The 25,454-nt window shown below is 36.5% G+C and overlaps 1 protein-coding gene across 9 annotated transcripts in view; it reads left to right on the top strand.

Annotated features, from left to right (window-relative positions):
- Window positions 1-25,454, top strand: part of CEP192 (centrosomal protein 192) — a 145,104-nt gene that overhangs the window by 37,642 nt on the left and 82,008 nt on the right. For all 9 annotated transcript variants that reach the window (XM_032399206.1, XM_032399204.1, XM_032399205.1 and 6 more), the window contains 6 exons: window positions 3,601-3,746; window positions 4,873-5,011; window positions 5,819-5,952; window positions 18,449-18,809; window positions 19,224-19,367; window positions 25,195-25,259. In XM_032399206.1, coding sequence (XP_032255097.1) covers window positions 3,601-3,746; window positions 4,873-5,011; window positions 5,819-5,952; window positions 18,449-18,809; window positions 19,224-19,367; window positions 25,195-25,259 — 989 coding nt within the window. The remainder of the gene's footprint in view (window positions 1-3,600; window positions 3,747-4,872; window positions 5,012-5,818; window positions 5,953-18,448; window positions 18,810-19,223; window positions 19,368-25,194; window positions 25,260-25,454) is intronic.

Raw genomic sequence — 25,454 nt, 5'->3', positions numbered from 1 at the left:
TGTTTGATTTCCTCTTTGATTTCTTGTTGACCCATTTATTGCTTAGTATCATGTTATTAACGTCCATGTATTTGTGTTCTTTCCAGATAGTTTCTTGTGTTTGATTTCTGGTTTCATAGTGTTGTGCTAAGAAAAGATGCATGGTGTGACTTCAGTCTTTTTGAATTTGGTGAGACTTGTTTTGTGGTCTACTTTGTAATCTATTCTAGAGAATATTTCTTGTGCACTTGCGAAGTATTCTGCTGTTTTAGGATGGAATGCTCTGAATATATCTATTAGATCCATCTGGTCCAGCGTGTCATTCAAAGTCACTGTTTCTTTGTTGATTTTCTGTTTGGATGATCTCTCCATTGCTATAAGTGTGGTGTTAAAGCCCTATATTGTTACTGTGTTACTGTTGCTTACATTTTGCATATTTGTTATCAGTTGCTTAATGTATTTGGGTGCTTCCATGGTGGGTGCATATATGTTTATAATTGTTATATCTTGTTGGATTGTCCCCTTTATGTTTATATAGTGTCCTTCTTTGTTTCTTGTTACCTTCTTTGTTTTATAGTCTATTTTGTCCGATATAAATATTGCTACCCTGACTTTTCTTTTCACTTCCTTTTGCATGATACATGCTTCTTTCTTTCAATTTCAATCTGCATGGTTCTTTAGGTCTGAAATGAGTCTCTTATAGTCAGCTTATAGATGGGTCTTGCTTTTTCATCCACTCAGTCACCATGTATCTTTTGATCGGAGTGTTTAGTCCATTTACATTCAAAGTAATTATTGATAAGTATGTACGTACTGCCATTTTGTTACTTGTTTTATGTCTGTTTATGTAGTTCTTCTCTGTTTCTTTCTTCTCTTGCTCTTCTCTCAGGGTTTGGTGGCATTCTTTAGTGATGTACTTGGATTCCTTTCTCTTTATTATTTCCTTATCTATTACTGATTTTTGATTTGTGGTGATCATTAGGTTTGTATATAACATCTTCTGCATATAGCAGTCTATTAATTTGATGGTTGCTTAAGTTTCAACCTATTCTTTACTTCTCTCCCCTCCACGTTTTAGGTATATGTGTATGTTTTAGCTATGTGTCATGCTTTACATCCTTTTATTTTGTGAATCCCTTGATTAATTCTTATACATATACTTACTTTTACTGCTTTTGTGCTTCCTACCTTTCGTACTCCTACTTATTGTCTTTCTAGTTAAAGAATTGCCTTTTAACATTTCTTGTAGGGCTGGTTTAATGGTCTTGAAGTCCTTTAAGTTTTGTTTGTCTGCGAAACTCTATCTTTCTCTTTATTCTGAATGATAGCCTTGCTGGATAGAGTATTCTTGGCTGCATGTTTTTTCCTTTCAGCCAATTGAATATATCATGCCAGTCCCTCTGTCCTGCAAAATTCTGCTGAAAAATCCACTGATAACTTTATGGGGATTCCCTTGCATGTAGCTGTTTTCTTTTCTCTTGCTGCTTTTATTTATTTTTATTTTTATCTATTTAAGGCATGGAGCCCAACGTGGGCCTTAAATTCACAACCCTGAGATTAAGACTTGAGCTGAGATCAAGAGTCAGATACTTAACTGACTGAGCCACCCAGGTGCCCCAGCTCTCTTGCTGCTTTTAGAATTCTCTCTTTATCTCTATTTTTTGCCATTTTAATTGCTATGTGTCTTGGTGTGGACCTCCTTGGGTTGATTTTGTTGGGGGCTCTGTGCCTTCTGGATCTGGATTTCTGTTTCCTTCTCCAGATTCAGGATGTTTTCAGCTATTGTGTCTTCAAATAAATTTTCTGCCCCCTTTTCTCTCTTTTCTCCTTTTGGGATCCCTATAATGTGAATATTACTACATTTGATGGTGTCACTGAGTTCTCTAAGTCTATTTTCACTTTATTATTTTTTTCTCTCTTATGTTCGGCTTGATTGTTTTCCATTATTTTGTCTTCCAGGTTGCTAATCCATTCCTGTGCTTTCTCTAGTCTATTTAGTTCATCTATTCCATGTATTTTTAATTTTAGTTATGAAATTGTTCAACTTTGGTTCTTTTTTGTTTTCTATTTCCTTTTTAAGGGTTTCACTGATGTCCTCTACTCTTTTCTCTAGTCAGTGCATATCTTTATGACCATTACTTTAAATTCTCTATAGGAATATTACTTATCTTAGGTCTATTGCTTTGATTTTTGTCCTGTTCTTTCATCTGGGACATATTCCTCTGTCTTTATTTTGTCTAACTCTCTGTGTCTGTTTCTATGTGGTTCGACAGTCAGCTAAATCTCCTGCTCTTGAAAGTAGCTGCCTTATGAAGAGGTCCTGTAGTGCCCCCCAGTGCAGTTTCCCTTGTTTACCAGAACCTGGTGCTTAAGGGGTGTCACCTGTGTGTGTTGCGTGTGCCCTGCTGTTGTGGCTGAGCCACTTTTGCCTTCAGTGCAGTCATCTGCAGTTTCTTTTGTCTGTTACGGGCAGGGTTTGGTCCCTGTGTTGTAATGGGCCAGTCTGGGGCTGCCTTGGGCTTGAGTTGAGTCAGACCAGGTGTTTCCAGAGCTGTGGTAGCACCAAACTGCAAGGAGCTTTCTCTCTGTTGTCCCCTGGGAAGCTTTCGTTGGTGGGTGGGGCCTGCAGTCAGATTAGCTGTCTGTCTTCAGCCTACTCCTGGGACCACAGTCTTGATATGTATGTGGTTATCTTTCTTTCTCCCTGGGGCAGAAGTCACTTTGGAGTGGTGCTGACCGTTGTCAGGGCTGCTTGCACACTGCCAGGCTTGTGGCACTACTTTGGACGTGCTCTGGCCAAGAGCATATTGGAAGGGGTGTAGCTGCAGGAGAACGTGGGGCAGGGTGCACTGTTAGCAAGTTACCTAGTGAGTGTCTTAGCCCCACTGGTCCCCACAGGTGTTTGTGTATCTAGGCTGGGGAGCAGGGAAGGGAAATAGTGCCTACCAGCTCCTTTTTCCTGAAGTCTCCCAAAGATCCCTGATCCTCCAGCATATACACCAAAATTAGTCAACAAATCTCCTGCATACCCTAGGTGGTTTTCAGACTGTTGCTTCTGTGTTGTATCCCTGCAGGGCTGTTTGTTGTGCTTTTTAAAGGCAGGGACCCCGTTTCCTTTTGCCCTCTTGGCTCTGCCAGAGCCAAGCCCACTGATTTTTAAAGCTCCAGGTGGTATGCCCCAGTGATTGAAAGAACTTGTGAAATTTGACCCCTGTGTTTTTCAAAGCCAAATGTCTTGGGGGTTTGTCTTCCCCATGCCTAGGCTGCCTGGTGTGAGGGTCTGTTTCTCTCTCCTCTCTGCACCCTTGGAATCCCTCCCTTTTGATCCCATGGGTTCATTTAGCTCCTGACTATGTTTCTGCCCTTCCTATCCTCTTTGATGTGGCCTCTTCTCTACATTTAGCTGTGGAGTGTTTGCTCTGCCAGTCTTTGGATCCTTTTCTGGGTTATTCACACTTATGTGGGTGTTATCTAGTTGTATCCATATAACAAGGTGAGTTTAGGGACCTCCTACTCTGCCTTCTTCCTCAGAAGTCTTTATCAACCCTTTTGATTAAATATTATAGTTCAGTCAGTACTTTAAAATGTTTCCTTTTTCTTTTTTTACCATTTTACCAATAGATGATGATATTGATGATGAAGAGTTTTATGATGAACATTTGGAGGCTTACTTTGAGCAACTGGCTATTCCAGGAATGATATATGAAGACCTAGAACAGGAACATCCAGAAAAAGATTTTAAATTACCTACAAGTGATCCTTGTCAGGTATGTTCCAATCTTACGGTTTTTCATAAATTTGACTTTAGAAAACTGTTACTGGTCTCATTAGATATTACCATAAAACAGAAGCTTTTGGTTTTTTTTGGTCTCTGTTTTTCCAGATAGAAAGTGATGAGAAATACCTTGTCCGTCCTTTCTTGCTGCTTCTTACTTTTCCTTCCTCTGCAGAAAAATTGAAGAATATCACAATGAACATGTGTATGCCCCTCATCCAAATTAACCAATTGTTAACATTTGGCCATCTTTATGTTTCCTTTGTTCCTCCATGAATACTTTTTTCCTGTATCATTTAAGAGGAATTTGCAGATATTTTGACATGTCACCCTAATACTTTGACATTTTTTTCCTGCAAATAAAGATATTTTCCTGCATAATCTCACTTCTGTTATCTAACTTTGATACAGTAATGTAAATGAATATACAGTCCATATTCACATTTATCCAGTTGTCTCCAAAATGTCCTTCACTTTTATTGTTTTTGATATAGGATTTAATCAAGGATTACAGTTGCTTCTGGTTGTCCTATCTCTTTAGTATTTCACTTTGGAGTAGTTCTTCCATGTCATTAAAGTTTTTTATGTAAAATGACCGATAAGCTGGTTATATCTGGTTGCTTTTTTCCCCTCCTGATCAAAGATTTTGGCAAGAATTCAAAGTAAGCATGTATATCATGAACAGGTTAAGATTAAACATAAGGATGATATGTGCTTCTCCTTGTATCACATCAGGAGATGTAGAAGTCTGTTGGTCCCACTATTGGTGATGTTGTGTTTGATAATCTTGGTTAATGTGTTGTTGGCTACATGTGTCCTTGTGTAGGTGCCTTTCTTTTCTCCTTTGTTATCAATAAGTAATCTGGGGAATGATGCATTGAGGCCATGTGAACTTCCTATTCCCCAAGAACCTTTCACAAACTGGATTTAGTATCATTGCTGAGGCCTCCTAGAAACAGTTATTCCTATGGTGATTATAATGGTGATGTTTCCAGTTCCTTTTACATTAATTACCTGGCATCCTTCTGTCAAGAAGTCATTCTCTGCTTCTCATGTTTTTCCCCTAAAACTTTTTGGTTTTAATTTAAAAAAATACAGCTAAGATATTTTTTCAACAGGCAAATGAAAATGATAGCTATAAATCTCAATCAGAAAATAACAGCTCTCTGATTTCCCATGGCTTACACTCTTCAGGAAATTCTGAAACAACCCACAAAGAGTCTGAAGTAGGCCATGTTGTTTGTCTGCCTGGGACCAGTAAGTATTGAAATATGACTCCATTGTTCTTTTTTTTTTTTAAAGATTTTATTTTATTTTTTTATTATGTTAACTACCATACAGTACATCATTAGTTTTTGATGTAGTGTTCAGTGATTCATTAGTTGCATATAACACCCAGTGCTCATCACAACACTTGCCCTCCTTAATACCATTTTTCTTAAATTCTATTTGACTTTGCCTTTTTTCCAAAGATTCATTTCTTTGGTATAATGTAACCTGTATTAACTGTTGAATTTCTTCAAATTTTTAAACAATCTAAATGTTTTCAAAAGAATACATTAATATTATTAGAAATACTGTAGTGGGTATTGCTTGCATTGCTTATTACAAATGAGTGTGTTTTATTCAGACATTTGAGAATTAAAACTGAATTCTTTGTGTGGTCGCAGTTTGTCACATTTCCTGTTGTCTCTTACTGATGGTTATTTTTTCTTGTATGCAAATTGCTATATTTGTCATATGATTGTTAATTAACTAGGTTTACATAAAATAATTTGAATAGCAAGAAGCAGTTATGGGGCGCCTGGGTGGCTCATTCGGTTTAGCATCTGCCTTTGGCTCAGGTCATGATCCCAAGGTCCTGGGATCAAGTCCCACATCGGGCTCCCTGCTCAGCGGGAAGCCTGCTTCTCCCTCTTCTCCCTGCCTATGCTCTCTCTCACTATCTCTGTCTCTCTCTTTCAAATAAATAAAATAAATAAAAAATCTTAAAAAAAAAAGAAGCAGTTATTAGATTACTGAGACTTTGACATTGCTCTATTAATTTTTTTTCTTGTATTTCAGGTAATTTTGTAGATACTGGAGATAGTAGAAGGCATATAGATGGTGTATTATCATGTTCTTCTAGTACTCAGAGAATTGAACAAGAGAAAGAAAGGGCAGACAGTTTGAAGGGTATTGTCCCACATCATGGCAGAGTAAGTTTATATGCATTTTCTTCAAATTTTCTATGAAAAGGATAAAAAGCCTTTTGAATGATATCAGTTTTTTTTCATAGTAACAACTGCTGATTTCTGGAAAATATAGAAAAGATATTAAAAAGTTTCCCTACTGATAATGTTTTATGTGTGTGTTGGTACGTATCTTTGAGATTACTAAGATTATATTAAATATATAATTACATACGTTTTCTTAAATTTAAATATTTTTGACTTGCATTTAGATCATTCATTTGAAAAGTTCTTCAGCTTGGTAACAGAACATTAAATAAAAAAGCAAACTGTTGATCTTTAACCTTGCTCAAGCATGTTTGTTTTCCATTCATTGTTTTCTGTTTGTTAATAGCAACCCATTACTCCTACACTTGAAACTTGGTAGTCATTTCTGACTCTTACGAATTCTTTGTCCCCTTTTTAAAAGTAATGTATGCCTCAGGGTTGTATGATGATTTTTAATTTAGAGGGAATGTGTGTGTTGGTATATATGGAGACAGTTACTTATCCTCATAGTAATCCTTTTTGATTAAGGCAGTAAATGATGATGGAATTGTCATTTGAAGGCAGTGAAGCTCAGAAAACCTAATTTCTCTCAGTGTGTTCTCAGGACTGTGTCTTAGGTTTCCTCTTTATTTCCTTTACCACTACCCAAGTTGAAGATGCTTACTATCTCATGTCTGATTTATTGTGCCATTCCATTATATTTGTCAACAACAGGTTAATTTTGTTAAAATGGCTTTTAATGTATATAATACATAAAATATTTTCTGTGCCTCAGTGTTTCAAATTAATAATCCTTAAAATGGTTTATAATCTGGCCCCATATTAATCTGTTTTTCTCTTGTATGTTTCTTCTACAAATCCCTGTTCCTATTTTGTTTTCTTCCTTTCTTCCCTAATCCAGATTTTGATCATCTTTGCAATCTTTCATGAAGTCCTTGGTTACTTTTCAGTAACTCTAGACTACATTTATTTTTCTGAATTCTTAGTACAGTGGTTGTATTCTACAGTATAGTACTTTTCTTATATATAGGAATATTTTACTTATCCAAAAGTTGCTTAGTCAGCAGCTTCAAGAATTTCTTACTCATCCAAAGAACCAGTTATGTACAAACAGTACAGAACCCCTTGCCTCAGGTAACCAGAACAAGTGTTCAGAGTTGATGGGTTTTTCCTTCTAAGACAGTACTATGGACGCTTGGTCATATGTATAGTCATCTGAGTTATAATTACGTATAGTCATGGAGTTATAATATATCTAGTTAATAGTCCAGCCCTCAGCTGATTACAGATAGCCAATGAGAAAAGGGAGACAGCATCTATTAATCTTGATTTTGTCAAAATGTGGTATTTGATAAATTTTATAAATCTGTCTATTCATGGCCATTTAATTTTAGGCTAAGGACTTTGTTCTGTTATAATAATTATTTTTCTAATTAGTAATTATTTGTCATTAAAAAACAATAGTTTTAATATTGTTGAATACTCACAAATTGCTTGGCATCTTGGTCAGGCCATTTTAAAAAGAATCATTGGTAACATCTTGATGATAGGTATGGTGCTTGGTAGTGTAGGTTATACAAAGATAATCTTCCTTCGTGAAACATGGTAGGAAAATAAAAGAAATACTTGGTTAACTATAAAATAAGGCAGAATCCTGGTTGTTGAATCTCATCATACTTATTGAAGGAAGTCTCCCAAGTTCTGACTGAGTTACGTTCTAAAAGTTTTTTGGAGTTTTGAAGTCTTTCTAAGTAAAACCATAGTTTCTGATGATTCATTTCCAGTCCATCTTCTAAAACAGGATTTAATCATAAGAGGGCCAGGTTCTAGAGGAGCATTCAGGCCCTATGAATGCAAAGTCCTGAAGCCTTCAGCTGTGGTTGAAGGAGGGCATCTAGTGTGGAGGGATGGTGAGAGTGGCCTCTGGCTGCTGAGGTTCCAGTGTGGAATGAGCACTTGCATTAAAGCTTTGTTGCTTAGATGGGGGGAGATTCCTACCTGTGGGTCAACCATAAACTATGTTACATTATTACATGAGATGTCTTATTTTTCCCATATCATAAGGTCATATGGTTTGTGTTACCATGAGGCGACAATTTTCTGTCCTTTTTTGGCAAGATTAGCAGCCCATTTTCCTTAATGACATCTAAGGAACTCAGCATAGAAGCTACTACTTTTGAGTTCCCAAAATTTAACTACTAATAGCCTACTATTAACTAGAAGCCTTACTGATAACATAAGGAGTGATAAACAAATATTTTGTATGTTATATATGTCATATACTATATTTTTACAGTAAAGTAAGCTAGAGAAAAAATTATGAAAGAAATCATGAGAGAAATACATTAGTATTATTAGAAATACTATAGCCTGTATTGCTTGCATTGCTTATTACAGCCATAATTTCTTTCCCTTTTTCTCTCTCTTCTGTGTTTTGCAGAAAGTGGTGTTGGTCCCCAATGTGTTGATGATATTCCACAGGTTCCTTAGACTCTGTTCATTTTTCTGAAGCTTTGTAATTTCAATTGTCCTATCTTCAGATTTGCTGTATCTTTATCCTGCTTGTGCATATCTGTTTTCAAACCCCTCTAGTGAATTTTTCACTTCAGTTATTGTACCTTTCAGTTCCAGAATTTCTGTTTGGCTCTTTTTAAAACTTATCTCTTTACTGTTATGCATATTGTGCATTGATCATTTTCTTGCTTGTCCACATCTTCCTTTAGCTTTTTGAGCATCTTTTTTTTTTTTTTTTTTTTTTTTTTTTTTTTTTTTTTTTTTTTTTTTAAGATTTTATTTATTTATTTGAGAGAGAGAGACTGAGAGAGAGAGCACATGAGAGGGGGGAGGGTTGGGAGGGTCAGAGGGAGAAGCAGACTCCCCGCCGGGCAGGGAGCTCGATGCGGGACTCGATCCAGGGACTCCAGGATCATGACCTGAGCCGAAGGCAGTCGCCCAACCAACTGAGCCACCCAGGCGCCCGAGCATCTTTAAGACAGTTGTTTTCAAAGTCTTTGTCTAGTAAGTCTGATACACAGGTTTCCTCATGTATGTTCTCTGTTGATTTATTTTTTTCCTTTGAATGGATCACGCTTTCTTGTTTCTTTGTATGCCTTGTGATTTTTTTGTTGCAAACTGGACATTTGAATCTTATGTGATAACTCTGGAAATCACATTCTCCCTTTTCTCTAGGGTTTGCTCTTTGTTTTATTTTTATAGAGTATGTCTGTACAGGGATGAGCATATTGTGAAAGTTAAGGTTTTACAGGTCCTTTCTGAGCCTGTGTTTTTTCCTGGGCATGTATAGCAGCTCTCTTAATTTTCTCTATACATGGTTGTTTTTGAATATTGAAAGAAATAGGTATGACTCCTTTCAGTATGGTGGAGATCATTTTAGCTGGTGGGGGTTGAATTACTGGTGACCAGCCTCTGTGCCTGCAGCTCTGCAGTCAGAAGACAGGAACCTGGTAATTGGAGACAAAATCCTTATTGCTTCTCTGGCTCCAGCAAAGCATACTAAAAATAGGGGTTGCCCTCCCCAGAGCTGACCACTTAACTGACTGAGCCACCCAGGCACCCCATATGATCACTTTTATTTTTCTGTACTAGATGTATCAGTTCCGGAAAAGATAAGCCAAAGTCTCCAATTTTAATTGAATTTTTACCAAATTACTTTTGCACCTCCGATTTTTTCTTTATGTACCTCTCTGCTATGTGTGCTGCATATAAGATTATGGATTTATAACCTCACTAATTATTAGTAATACTGCCCCTTTTTTTTATCCTATTCAAATAGTGCTTGTAACCTTAAATTCTCTTTTGTCTGTTAGTATTGATACTCTTGCTTTTTCTGTATTTTGTGTATACTTGTTATCCCATTTACGTTTTTCTTTATCATTTGTTTACAGGGTTTCTAATAAATAGCATGTAGCTAGGTTTTACTTTTTTTAAGATTTTATTTATTTGAGATCGTGTGCATGTGTGTGCAAGCGGTGGCAAGGGGCTGGGGGTGTGTGGGAGGAGCAGAGGGGGAGGGAGAGGGACAAACGGACTGTACGCTAAGTGCGGAGCCTGATGTGGGGCTCAGTCTCATGACCCTGAGATCTTGGCCTGTGCTGAAATCGAGTTGGATACTCAGACTGAGCCACACAGGTACCCCTAGGTTTTACTTTTTGATGTAATTTGGTAGTCTGTTTTTTGATCAACTAATCCTTTAATAATTAGTGTAATGATTAATATTCTTGATTTTATTTTTATATTTCCTTCATTTAATATTTACTTTACATGGTTTTTATCATTTTCAAAATTTTTATTGTACTCTTTATCCCTGCTCTCCCCTTCCTTCCCTCCCATTTTTCCTCCTTAAGCATTTGGAATTTCTTTGATTTTTTCATTAATATAAGATACACATTTTTCATATTTTAACACTTCTGAAATCAATATGTATCTTATAGTTACTTATATATCATAGTTTAGTGTTCTCTGTCTTAGTGGTACATACAATAATGGCAAATCTTAAAATCAATGGTTAGAGTCTATGAGGGATACTGTTTTTTCATTATTTGGAGGGCATTTTTTTCTCTTCCTTAATTCATTCTCAGCCATATTTTTCAGCCATTATTTGAGATGACATCAGCATGTTCCCACCGGGGCATTTTGTTTGCCTCTTTGTTTCTTTTAGATGCCAGTAAGATGGGACTTTCAAATAATTTCCTTATCTCCTTTTGAAACCCCACATCCTAAGGCAACTTTGGGTTTATTTTTTCCTTTCTCCTCACATTTCCTAACTCAAGTTTTCCTGGGAGAGTTACATTCTCAAAATATAAACAAAAACCTATTCTGTGTTTAGATTTAAAAACTGTCAAAGCAGCTGCATTTGTCTTTGTATTATTTATTATTAGATCACAGCAAGAGAGCTGCTCTGCTCTGTTCCCTTGGAGGGAACCCCAACTTAGAAGCAGGTCATCTACCAAACCTGGTTTAGTACCAGGTTTCCCACCAACAGTGCATGTTTGTAGGTTTGACAGGATGGTTGCTGAGGCCCCATGTCGCTGCCTTATCATTCAGCCTGGGTGGGATTCTGACATGGGGGGCTTTCAGTCATAATTCCACAGATGCTAGCTTTGCCCCATTGCATCCTCAGCCAAGCACATAAAGGGTTCAGATGCATTTCATCAGATAGTGCAGTGTTTCTGGAGACTTATCACCTGGCCGCATTCTTTATTCAAGACACTAGTTTCCAGCATTCTGACATTTCTTTTTTTTCTTTATTTTTAAATTGAAGTATAGTAGACATACAAGATTATATTGATTTCAGGTGTACAGCATAGTGGTTTGACAATTATATATGTCATGATGTGCTTACCTTGATAAGTGTAGTTACCATCTGTCACCATACAAAGTTATTACGATATTATTGACTGTATTCCCTGTATAGTACTTCTTATCCCTGTGACTTATTTTATAACTGGAAGTCTGTACCTCTTAAGCCCCTTCGCCTGTTTTACCCATCATCCCTTTATCCTCTTCCCCTCTGACAACTACCAGTTTGTTCTCTGTATTTATGAATCTGTTTCTGTTTTGCTCATTTGTTTTGTTTTTTAGATTCCACAAAGAAGTGAAATCATACTTGTTTTTTTCTGACTTATTTTACTTAGTGCAGTGCCCTCTAGGTCCATCCATATTGCCGCAAATGGCAGAATCTTTTCTACAGCTGAGTAATATTCTGTGTGTGTGTGTGTAAGTGTGTACACCACATCTTCATTATCCATTCATCTATCGATGGGCACTTGATTTGCTTCCATATCTTGGCTATTGTAAATAATGCTGCAGTAAACCTGGAGGGTGCATATATCTTTTTGAATTAGTATTTTAATTTTTTTTTTAATAAATACCCAGCAGTAGGATGACTGAACCATACTGGTTTTCTGTTTTTGATTTTTTTTTTAAAGATTTTATTTATTTATCTGACAGAGAGAGAGAGAGAGCACATAGGCAGGCAGAGCTGTAGGCAGAGGGAGAAGCAGGCTCCCCACTGAGTGGAGAGCCTGACGTGGGGCTCAATCCCAGGACCCTGGGATCATGACCTGAGCCGAAGGCAGACGCTTAACTAACTGAGCCACCCGGGCCCCCTGTTTTTGATTTTTTGAGGAACTTTCATATTATTTTCCATAGGGGCTGCACCAATTTACATTCCCATCCAACAGTGCACAAACATTCCCTTTCTTCTACATCCTCACCAACACTTGTTTCTTGTATTTTTTATTTTAGCCATTCTGACAGGTATGAGGTGATGTCTCATTGTGGTTTTGATTTGTATTTCCCTGATGATGATTGATGTTGAGCATCTTTTCATGTGTCTGTTGGCCATCTGTAGATCTTCTTTGGAGAAATGTCTGTTCATGTCTTCTTCCCATTTTTTAATTGGATTGTTTGAGATTTTTTTTACTGTTGAGTTTTATGAGTTCTTTATATATTTTGGATATTAACCCCTTATTGGATATATGTCTTATTTATACCTTCACTTATTCAGTAGATTCCTTTTTCATTTTGTTGATGGTTTCCTTCACTGTGCAAAAGCCATTTAGGGTCAGGTAGTCCCCGTTGTTTACCTTTGCTTTTGTTTCCTTTGCCTGAGGAGACTAAGGCTGAAGTCTAAGAGATTATGGCTTATGTTTTCTTCTAGGAGTCTTATGGTTTCAGGACTTATATTTAGGACTTTAATTCATTTTGAGTTTATTTTTGTATATGGTGAAAGAAAGTGGTCCAGTTTCATTCTTTTGCATGTAGCTGTCTAGTTTTTCTAACACTGTTTATTGAAGAGATTGTTTTTCCTTATTGTATATTCTTGCCTCTTTTGTCATAGATTAATTGACCATATAAGTGTGGGTTATTTCTGGACTTTCTATTCTGTTCCATTGATCTCTGTGTCTGTTTTTGTGCCAGTACCATCACTGTTTGTTTTTTTTTTTATGATTTTATTTTTAAGTATTCTCGACACCTAATGTGGGGCTTGAACTCACAACCCCGAGATCAAGAGTTGCATGCTTCATCTATTGAGACAGCCAGGCACCCCATAACTGTTTTGATTACTATTGCTTTGTAGTATATAGTGTGAAATCTGGGATGGTGATACTTGCAGCTTTGTTCTTCTTTCTCAAGATTGCTTTGGCTATTTGGAATCTTTTGTGGTTCCAAACAGATTTTAGGATTATTTGTTGTAGTTCTGTGAAAAATATTATTGATATTTTAATAGGTCTTGCATTAAATCTGTGGATTGCTTTGGGTAGTATGGAAATTTTAACAATATTTTCCCAATCCATGAACATGGTTTTATCTTTCCATTTATTTGGGTCGTCTTCAGTTTCTTTCATTGGTGTCTTACAGTTTTCAAAGTATAGATCTTTTACTTCCATGGTTAAATTTATTCCTAGGTATTTTATTCTTTTTGATGATATTGTAAATAGGATTTAAAAAATTTCTTTTTGCTACTTCATTATTAGTGTATGGAAACACAACAGATTTCTGTATATTTTATATCCTGCAACTTTACTCAGTTTATTAATTTTAATAGTTTTTTGGTGGGATCTTAGGGTTTTTTATCTGTGGTATTATGTCATGTGCAAATAGTAACAGTTTTGCTTCTTTTTTCAATTTGGATGCCTTTTATTTGATTTCTTGTCTGATTGCTGGGCTGGGACTTCCAATACTACGTTGAATAAAAGTGGTGAGAGTGGACATCCTTGTCTTTTCCTGATCTTAGAGGAAAAGCTTTGAGCTTTTCACCATTGAATATGATTTGCTTTGGGGTTTGTCATACATGGCGTTTATTATATTGAGGTGTTCCCTCTAAACCCACTTTTGGAGTTTTTATCATGAATGGATATTGAATTATGTCATATTTTTTCTGTATCTATTGAGATGATCATATGATTTTTAGCCTTCACATTTTGGTAATTATGTTGGTTGATGTATGAATATTGAACCATCCTTGCATACTTGGAATAAATACCACCTGATCATAGTAAATGATCCTTTTAATGTGTTGTTGAATTTGCTTTGCTAATATTTTAGGGGATTTTTGTATCTATGTTTATCAGGGATATGGCTCTATAATTTTGGTATCAGGTTAATGTTGGTCTTGTGGAATGAATTTGGAAGCATTACTTCTTCTATTTTTTGAAACAGTTTAGGAAGAGTAGGTGTTAACTCTTGTTTACATGTTTGGTAGAAATCACCAGCGAAGCCATCTGTTCCAGGATTTTTGTTTGTTGGTAGTTTTTTGATTACTGATTAATTTGTTAGTAGTAACCAGTCTGTTTAGATTTTCTATTTCTTCCTGATTCAGTCTTGGAAGATTGTATGTTTCTAGAAATTAATTCATTTCTTCTAGGTTGTCCAGTTTATTGGGCTGTAATTTTTCATAGTATTGTCTTATAATCCTTTGTACTTCTGTGGTGTCGGTTGTAACTTTTCTTCCTTCGTTTCTAATATTATTTATTTGAGTTCTCTATCTTGATAAACCTCTCTAAAGGTTTGTCAGTTTTGTTTATCTTTTCAGAGAACCAACTCTTAGTTTCATTGATCTTATCTGTCGTTTTTTTTAAAATCTCTATTTCACTCTGGTTCTTTTTATCTTTGCTAGTATTCTATATGAAAAATAGTTATCTGTTTTTAAATGGCATAACCTTATTTCCTTGTCTTTTTTTCTGTTGGAATATTCGTATTTTAACTATTGTTTTTATAAGCTTTCTTTGTTAAGGAGATATTTTGATTCTTACACATTTTACTTATTTATTTACTTATTTGGCTCAAACAATAAGAAATTTACTTTCTTACACTTCTAGAAAAGTCAGAGATTGAGATTTCAGTGGGGTTGGTTTCTCGTTGTGCTTATCTCTTTGCCTTATAGATGGCCTTTTTCTCCCTGTGTCTTCAGATGGCCTTCCCTCTCCCAGTCCTTATGCATTTTAGGCTTTAATGTTTGTATTTGTTTCCTAGGGCTGCAGGAACAAATTACCAACATTTGGTAGCCTTCAACAATAGAAATTTATTCTCACAGCTCTAGAAGCCAAAAGTTGTAAATTCAAGGTATTGGAAGGGCTAAGGTCCCTCCAAAGGCACCTTTCTTGCCTCTTCCAGCATCTGGTAGCTCTTGGTTTTCCTTAGCTTGTGGCAGTATCATTTGAATATTTGCCTCCATCTTCACATGGTCTTTTTCTCAGTGTCTCTGTGTCGTGCTAAATCTTTTTTCTCTTATAAGGACATTGCTCATTGGGTTAAAGGCCCATTCAAAATGCAGGATGATTTTATTTCATGATCCTTAACTTAATTACACTTGCAAAGACCCTGTTTCCAAATAAGGTCACAATTTACAGGACCTGGGATTACAACTGGGAAATTTTTAACCCACGAGAGTGTTAATACGTAGATGTTATCTACTAAAGAGTATAAAACTATTCATTGGTATTTTCTCCTAGCACTTTTGCATTTAATGTTTAAGCCATCTGGGATTTATTTTGGTCTAAGGTAGGATGTAAGTTTATTTTTTGTATAACATTATTGGCAGATCACTCAGTTAATAAGTGCTGACACTAGGATTTAAACCTATGACTTTTTTTTTTTTCAAAGTCAGCATCTTTTCTTTTATGTAGAACTACCTGCTTTTAGTATTTTAACTTTAAAGAACTTTGCCTGTAAGGCTGTTTTTGTCATCATACATCTCATAACAGAAAAACGACTCTTAAATGCTTTATTGGCACTTGAAATTACGATGGTAGCTGAATGTCTGAAAAGAGTCTTCTAGGCACTTGGGCACTTTTTCAGCAGTTGTTATTCTAGGAAACAATAAGAAATGCCAATTGGGAAAGTATGTTGGAGAGCATGGTTTTGAGGTGCTGGCTTAATTTGCCATGTCTGATGCAGTTGTTATGGGACAGCGCAGGGTCATCTGTAGTATATGCTGTTTTACTCCTGCTAAAAGGTATTTTGGGTTTTTTTTTTTTTTCCCCAAATTTGTATTTGAGTTCTAGTTAGTTAACATATAGTGCAATAATTGGTTTCAGGAGTAGAATGCAGTGATTCATCACTTACATACAACACCCAGTGCTCATAACAAGTGCCCTCCTTAATGCCCATCACCCATTTAGCCCATCCCCCACCCACCTCCCTCCAGCAACCCTGTTTTTTCTCTGTCGTTAAGAGGCTCTTATGGTTTGCTTCTCTCTCTCTTTCTCTCCCTATTCTCATACATTCATCTGTTTTGTTTCCTAAATTCCACATATGAGTGAAATCATACGGTATTTGTCTTTCTCTGACTTATTTTACTTAGCATAATAACATTCTAGCTTCATCCATGTCATTGCAAATGGCAAGATTTCATTCTTTTTGATGGCTGAGTATTTATTATTCCTGTGTGTGTGTGTGTGTGTGTGTATAAATAATATATATATGTACCACATCTTCTTTATCCATTTATCAGTAGATGGACACTTGAGCTCTTTTCATAGTTTGGCTATTGCTGATAATGCTGCTGTAAACATCAGGTGCATGTACCCCTTTGAATCTGTATTTTTGTGTCCTTTGGGTAAATACCTAGTAGTGCAATTGCTGGGTTGCTGGGTAGTTCTATTTTTAACATTTTTTTTCAAAGATTTTATTTATTTTGAGAAAGAGGGTGAGCGGGTGGGGCGGGGTGGGCAGAGGCAGGGGGTAAGAGAGAATCTCAAGCAGACTTCATGCTGAGCATGGAGCCTGATGAGGGGCTTAATCCCACAACCATGAGATTGTGACCTGAGCCAAAATCAAGAGTCGGGCTTAACTGACTGAGCCACTCAAGCACCCCTCAATTTTAACTTTTTGAGGAACCTCCATACTGTTTTCCAGAGTGGCTGCACCAGTTTGCATTCCCATCAACAGTGTAAGAGGGTTCCCCTTTCTCCGCATCCTTGCCAACATCTCTTGTCTCCTAATGTTGTTAATTTTAGCCGTTCTGACAGGTGTTAGGTGGTATCTCATCTTGGTTTTGATTTGTATTTCCCTGATGATGAGTAATGTTGAGTATCTTTTCATGTCTCTGTTAGCCATCTGGATGCCTTCTTTGGAAAAAAGTCTAGTCATGTCTTCTGCCCATTATTTGGTTTTTGGGTGTTGAGTTTGATAAGTTCTTTATAGATTTTGGATACTAGCCCTTTATTAGGTATGTCGTTTGCAAATATCTTCTCCCATTCTGTAGGCTGCCTTTTAGTTTTGTTGATTGTTTCCTTTGCTGTGCAGAAGCTTTCTATCTTGCTGAAATCCCAATAGTTCATTTTTGCTTTTGTTTCCCTTGCCTCAAGCGACGTGTCTAGTAAGAAGTTGCTATGGCTGAGGTCAGTGATGTTGCTGCTTATGTTCTCCTCTAGGAGTTTGATGGTTTCCTGTCTCATATTTAGGTCTTTCATCCATTTTGAATTTATTTTTGTGTATGGTCTAAGAAAGTGGTCCAGTTTCATTCTTCTGCATGTTGCTCTCCAGTTTTCCCAACACTATTTGTTGAAGAGACTATCTTTTTTCCATTGGATATTCTTTCCTGCTTTGTTGAAGATTAGTTGACCATATAGTTGTGGGTCCACTTCTGGCTTTTCTGTTCTGTTCCATTGATCTATGCGTCTCTTTTTGTGCTAGGACCATATTGTCTTGATGACTACAGCTTTGTAATATAGCTTGAAGTCTGGAATTGTGATGCCTCCAGCTTTGCTTTTCTTTTTCAGGATTGCTTTGGCTACTTGGGGTCTTTTGTGGTTCCATTTAAATTTTAGGATCGTTTGTTCTAGCTCTGTGAAAAATGCTGGTGATCTTTTGATAAGGATTGCATTAAGTGTATAGATTGCATTGGGTAGTATAGACATTTTTACAATGTTTGTTCTTCCAGCCCATGAGCATGGAATGCTTTTCCATTTCTTTGTGTCCTCTTCAATTTCTTTCATAAGTGTTCTATAATTTTCAGAGTACAGATCTTTTAGTTTTACCTCTTTGGTTAGGTTTATTCCTAGGTATCTTATGGTTTTTTGGTGTAATAGTACATGGGATCAATTCTAAAAAGTATTATAATATATCTTTTTTCAAGGGATGTTAGTCATATTAATTTTATGAGTTAGGTTACATTAATGGGCTTGCCATCCTTGTAGAGAGTTTTAGTGGTAATTACAAAAGTTAAACTGACATTTCGTACATCCTGTAATAAAATGAACATGTTGGACCCACTTTTGATACCTGAATCTGTTGATAAATGTTTGTAATGACCACATTATGAATTTTGGTTTTGGTATATTGCTTAAAATTGGTTCATATATAGTCTAAAAGAGTAGAGTGAATACTGTATATTCTGATGCTTCATATAATAATCATTTATGTCTACTACATAATTTTTTCCCCATAAAGTTTTGGAGTAAGTTATGAAAAACAAAACTTATGGCTGCTCTGTTATGTATTTTTAAAGGAAAGCACAAGAGAAGAAGTTCCTGTGAAGACTATCCAGGCTACTAATGCGAAACTTAACCCTGTTTGTTTTCATGACACAAATGCCAGTAAAGGTGATTTTGACTTAATGGATCCTTTGAAACTGGAGGCCGGGTCTCCTCATCAAAATAAGCATTTGGCATCTAATTCAGAAAGAGTTTTGCCCGTGGATAGATGTTTAGACACTGAAACGCCTGAAGTGTCCATTCAAAAATATGTGGACATAGCATCTTTGAAGCCTGTTAGTGACAGTGAAATTAATTCCACTGACAGTCTTCGGTCACCAACTAGTGAAAGGCGAACATGTGCTTATTATAAGTCCATTAAAAAGAGTAAAGAGGGTAAGTAGGTTTTTTTTTTAAAAAATGAAAGTAAAGAAATGTATAAAATGTTTATACATTTTGAATAGAATATATTTTCAAGTGGAACTTGCTTTATCTTTTGTAATAAAATATTGTGTTTTATGGATTAGAAATTGTATCTTTATTCACAGATCTAGTGGAAATATACTACTCTAAGTCCTAGTTTTCTTTTCCTTTGCCCCTGGTTCTCCATTACAGATTTTTACTGGGTTAAGGCTGGCTTATCCACCATTAGAGAACTTTCCTTTTGTGGGAATGGATTTTCTTTTTTCTAACTAGTTTTGGGCAGATTTCAGTGCTGTTGATATCTAAGATAAGTCAACTAAGTAAAATTATTAAGAATATTATATCATTTTGTTTCATATGTCATTGGATATTTTTGGAATTTTTTAGAAACAGATCTACCACAAAGTGTTGTCTATCAAAATGAAGAGGGCAGATGGGTCACTGACCTTGCGTATTATACATCTTTTAATAAAGAACAAAATTTAAATATGTCTCTAACTGACGAGATGAATGAAGACTTCAGATCTGGTTGTAAGTGTATTGATAACCACTTTATTGTACCATTTTCATTGTTTTTGATGGTGTTCTGAGATTACACTGTATATATTGGTTAGCCACATCAAATCACTTTTGGAGTATACATTTGAACCTTGAACAATGTGGGGGTTAAGGTGTACCAACTCCTTGCATATTTCAAAATCTGCGTATAACTTTTGACTCCCCAAAATCTTAACTACTTACAGCCTACTTTTTACCAGAAGCCTTAAGCGATAACATAGTCAATTAACACCTATTTTGTATGTTACATGTATTATATACAGTATTCTTATAGTAGGGTGAGCTAGAGAGAAGAAAAAGTCAAGAAAATCATAAGGGAGAGAATACATTCATAGCACTATACTGTATTTATAAAAAAAAAAATCTGTGTTAAGTGGACCTGTGTAGTTCAAACCCATGTTGTTCACGGGTTAGCTGTAATATTTAGCTTATCAGTAGTGTTTATAGGAACAAAGGCTTGAGTTAGTGCTAATCATTGCAGAATGAGCTGAGCCTTTTCCTTAAGGACAGTGAGTCAGACTATCATTCTTCTACATCAGTTTAGAACCTTCATATTGCAGAGTTAACAGGGACCTCAGGCTGTACATTCTCACTTTTAAAATTCTGTCCTGAACAAAAGAAATATTATGATAAATGAGCAATTACAAAATCCAGTCGTTTTGGAGTAAAACCTAAGAAATATGGAAACGATGGGAGAAAAGTGACAGAAAAGATAAATCTCAAAAGATGAGAGCATTAGGAATATCAGCTAGGTTTGATTAGCAGAATCTCTGACAGTGAAAGGAAAAACCAGTTTCAGTCTGCCAAACAAATTGCATTTTGAGCCTTAGTCTATGGAGATGATGTGCCGCGGAGGCCTCCAGCGCTGGGCACCTCTAAACCTGCAATGAGGAAAGGCATTCAATGGCCTGTCAAGCCTAGTCTTATTTTTAATAGACTCAGAACATGCCACAGCAAGAAGTTACTCTAACTACTGTTTGTACTAAGCTCCTCCTAAACATCTAATGATGTGGAAGGTAGAGACAAATAAGGTATTTTTCCAGCCTCTAAGAAATTGTCCATCAGCTAAGGGGGATAAGAGAAGAGTAAAACAACCATCAGCATTATAAGGAACACAAACCAAATGGTTTTGGAGTTTAGAGGAAAAATAACTTGCATGAGTGGGTGACAAGGATTTCACATAGGAGGTAGCTTTTGAGGTAAGAGTTTGAACAGGTAAATGTTTGAGGGCATGAGAAATTCCAAATGGATAGGAAACCCAATGAAAGAGAATGAAATGAGGAAGTCTGGGTGTGTTTTGAGAATGGTAAATAGTCCAATGTAGCTAGCATTTATGACAAGATATGGGAAGAGGAGAGTAATAAAAGGTGAAGAGGTGAAGCCGGAGAGGTAGAGTAGGGCCAAGGAGTGGGTTGAGCTTTGACTACCATGTCAGAGTTGAGGCTTGTGTGGTAAGCAATAGGGAGCCACTAAAGACTTCATTGTCCCACTTCCTTTGTGAGTTGTCTTCTGGCACCAATGGTCAGTTGATTGGGAGATTCCTTAGGATGTTGTAGAAATCTAGGTGTCACGGTGAGAATGAAAAGCAAGTAGATAATGAAAGACCTGGAAATAAAATGGTTAGGATTTGGTGACTGGATTTCAGTAGATAGAGAGGCAAGAAAAGATCGAGGTTTGTGGTCTGAGTTACTTGAGAAAATGGCAGTACCGTGAACTGAGATGGGAAAATTAGAAGAAATTGTAGAATTTTGAATGACTGTGGTTTGAGGTGGGAAATGTGAGCCAGAAACTGGAAATTAAATTAAGTTCAAGCTTGCTCAATAATATCTTGATTTAGAAAGAACACGAGGGTACAGGCTGGACAGTGGATATCGACTGTGTCACTTAAAAGTGGTCATGGAATTCTCATGTGTAACTGGTGGGAGTGTAAAGTGATAGAACCATTTCGGAAACTTGTCTAGCAGGAGCTTTTGGAGGTAAACTTTATGAACTTCATACTTTAGGGCCCCCAGTAATTCTGCACCAGAGTATATATCCAGTGTATAGATGTACTCTTCACCAAAAGACTAAAATATTTATAGCAGCACTATATGATCAACTCTGAATTAGAAACTCCCCAATTCTCATTAATGATAGAATGGATTGTGTTTATTCACACATTGGAATGCTATATAGCAATGGGAATGAATGATGTGTAGCTACTTGTAGCAGTGGGGATGAATTTCACAAGTATATTGAGTGAAATAAGGCAGACTAAAGAGTACATGCTATATAAATCTATTTGTATATATTTCAAAATGTACCCTGCTCTGTGGAGTAAGAAGTAAGGATACTGGTTATCCTCCGATGAGCATGTAGTAATGGGAAGGAAGCTTGATTGGCCTTTTGGGGGTGCTAGCAAAGTTCTCTTTCTTGATCTAGGGTGTTGATCTGGCCACACAAATATGTTCACTGAGTTGTACACATAAATACTCTTCATATGTATATTATGCTTTGGTCAACAGTTTTTAAAAATTAGTGTTCAGACTGAGAAAAAATACTTGCAATTCATGTTACAGGTTAAGGGCCCATTTTCCTAATGTGTAAATAGTTCTGATAAATAAGAAAAAGACCAGCTTCCCAGCATAGAATTAGGCAAAAGATATAAACTGGCAATTTAGAGAAAAGGAAATGAAAATGGTTGTTAAATGTTCAAAAAAAGTTCATGGAACTTATTCATGGAAAGAAACCACTCCATGATACTATTTTTCCATTATTTCACTAGCAGTGATCCAATAGTTTGGTAATAAAACTATGTTGGCAAGAGTGTGAAGAAAATAGGTATTGTAGTATTTATGGCACAGGGTCTAGGTAGAGCAGTATTACAGCATCTAGCAAAATTACAGATGTACACACCCTGTAACCAAGGGGTTCTGCTGGGAATTTATTCTTCAGATAGGCTTGCAGAAATGGTATGTGATACATATTGTTTATAATAACAAAAGGTTGGAAGCAATATGGATATACAAAACAGGGGACTAATTAAATAAGGTACGTCCATACAAGGAAAATACACCGTGGTCATTAAAAAAGGGGAAAGTTGGAACATTCACTAATACGGGATAATCACGAAAATAAATTGTTTACATTCCAAGACCTAGAAAAGCATATGAAATATTCTGACGTTTATGTAAAAAGGTGGAAGGGGGGAGGACACACATATTTATAAATACATATGGTATAGAGATTTTTTTTTTTTTAAAGATTTTATTTATTTATTTGACACAGAGAGACACAGCGAGAGAGGGAATACAAGCAGTGGGAGTGGGAGAGGGAAAAGCAGGCCTCCCGCCGAGCAGGGAGCCCGATGCGGGGCTCGATCCCAGGACCTGGAATCATGACCCGAGCCGAAGGCAGTCGCTCAACGACTGAGCCACCCAGGCGCCCCAAGATTTTTTTTTTTTTTTTAAAAGAGAAAGAAATGGATTACAGGAATCCCTAGCTACTGAACTAAAAAATCAAACAGATTCAAATCGGGATTTCAGGGGTACTTTATATATTGGTTGCTTTTGAAGATGTGGGATGTAGGGTCAGGAATGATGGGGAGACTTTTCAGTGCCATATTCCCTTTTATGTCTTTGGTTAACTTCTCAAAACTCTTTGTTGAATCATAATATACGTATGTGTACCTTTGCATTTTGAACTACGTAGGTGTGTTACTATTTAAGGAAAAATAAAATAGATAAAAGAAGTTTAATGAAACCATCCTTGTGGTTAGGGAATGAACAAAGGCCAGGTTGGAAAGAATGGTGAAGAAATGGGGAAAATGATTATGGAATACTGTGGGGAAAAGTGTGGTGGAAGGAAAGAAAATGAGAGATAGGACACCCTCTGCCCCATTTCTGCCTTGCCCCTCTCTGACAGCTCCATGCATCTGAGTCACTATATCACTTCTGCTTATGGCCTAGGTTTTAAACATGGCTGGGGGGCTGGGGTATATGGCCTGCTTCAAAATTTAACGACTAAAACATTCAGGAGGTATTTGAAAGGACTATTTTAGATTTGGCAAAGAATTGGGTGTAGATTCTTAAAAAAAATGAATTTCTATTTTCTCAATTGCTGACCGATTTCTGGTGAGCATACAAGGTAGCAATATTACTGTAGATTTTTCTTTAATTGAAGAATCTGTTAAAGTTCAGAGAAAGAAGTACTTCGGAGTGTAATAAAAAGCAGTTGGAACTGTTTAGTTAATGTTTTGAAAACGTTTGATTTTTTAAAAAAGATTTTATTTATTTATTTGAGAGACAGAGGGAGAGTATAGAGGGTGAGTGAGAAGCAGACTCCCTGCTGAGCAGGGAGCCCGATGTGGGTCTTGATCCCAGGACCCTGAGATCATGACGCGAGCTAATGGCAGCCGCTTAACTGACTGAGCCCCAGAAAAACATTTGATATTTAATGCAGTGAAGTAAATTAAGTTTTTCTGGGCTATCTTCTTAGTGATTTCCTACCTCCCCTCCCTTGGCTGTTAGATTTGGTTGGTTGATACTTTCACATTTTAGAGCAATGACTTTTAACATACTTTGAGTCATGGACACCAGAGAATCCTCATAGAAAAATTTTTATGTGAAAGATTGTGTTTTTCATGTGATTTTGAGAGTTTCATTGTTCTCCTGATGCCTTTTCATAGAGCTCTAGGTTAAGAATGTGTTTATATAAGAAATGATGGGTTCACAAGGTAAAGAACCCCCACTATCCTAACAGGTAAGGATCTGAGCTATCTCTGCTGTTCTGTTTTTCCGGATTGGAAATATTCTATTTCTATTCTCATTGTGTTTCTCAAGATATTAATGTTGAACTATAAGGGTTTCCAAAAGGGCAATTTGGATCTGATTAGCTCCTGATGGACTAATGAGCGTGGGGGGACACCTCTCTTGTTTGGGCCATGGTAGGCTGTCTCTTCCGGGTTGCATGCAACTTCCCATTTCAGCCAGTCTCCTAAAGTACCAGGCAGAGGCCCAGAGTAGGTAGCAGGCAGGCAGAGAGCCTGCAGACTTTCCGATTAGTCAGTATGTTTAAAATTCTTTTCGATTCTAATGCCTTGAGCAGGATCATGTGCTTTCTAGTTTGCCACTATCCCATCACTCCCTGTTGTGTCACACCTGGTCCTTTCTGCTCATCCACCTCTGGTCTCTGAGGCATTTTAGTTTGTGGCTTTGGCTTAGAGATTGAAGGTATCCAGGCCCATTCATTTCCCTAAGGCGAACTGAGTTGCTCGGTAGGAACTTCGAGGGCAGGTGTTGGATAACCATTTGTTTTAGTTTGTCCAGGCTCTGGGGTTTGCTGGGATGTGGGACTTTCCTTTCTAAAACTGAGACAGTCTTGGGCAAACAGGTGGTTGGGCACCCCAGCAGACCTCTTCACAAGTTTACAGTGACTTACTGTTGTGATGGTTCCAGATAAAATTTCACAGGTATTCACGGGTGAGTGCTTTAAATCAGTTGTGCCAAAATCTTCAAAAGCTAAAATTAATGTGAATCTTTTACAAATAAAAAGCTTACATTGTAAAGGCCCTTTAGTAAGTTAGGACAAATTAGTAACTGATGAAATCAGTAACAGTAGAGTGTTCATTACCAAAAGTTTGAGAACCAGAGACTTACGTACTTAAAACTGACGCATCAGTTGTATGATGAAAGCTTTCATATACTTTTTTCAGTTATTTTCTTTAGTGTTTAATTTTCCTAACTAGCTAAGTTTTAAATATCTGCTAGTTTTTAATTAGGCATTAGTATAATTTAATTATATAAACTAATTCTTTTTTAAGCTGAAGCACTGGATTTGATTAATCAAGATGAAGAAGAATTTAATAAAGAGCATCAATTTATGCAGGTTTGTATTTTATTGGCATTACCCAAAGTTTAAAATTTTAACCTGTATTCTTTCTGGATAGATACATAGTTTGTATAGAATTATATCTTGTTTTCTCATGTTTACACAATTGCTTTTGCATTCTTGCTCTCAGTTATTAATTAAAAAGTAACTGGCACACTAAAATAATGTTCAATTCACTTAGAATCACCTTAA

The sequence above is a fragment of the Phoca vitulina genome, unplaced genomic scaffold (assembly GCF_004348235.1).
Source record: "Phoca vitulina isolate PV1807 unplaced genomic scaffold, GSC_HSeal_1.0 scaffold139, whole genome shotgun sequence".
In the NCBI taxonomy this organism is placed as follows: Eukaryota; Metazoa; Chordata; class Mammalia; order Carnivora; family Phocidae; genus Phoca; species Phoca vitulina.
The sequence above is the reverse complement of the archived record's forward strand: the minus strand, read 5'-3'. Positions and strand labels throughout refer to the sequence as shown.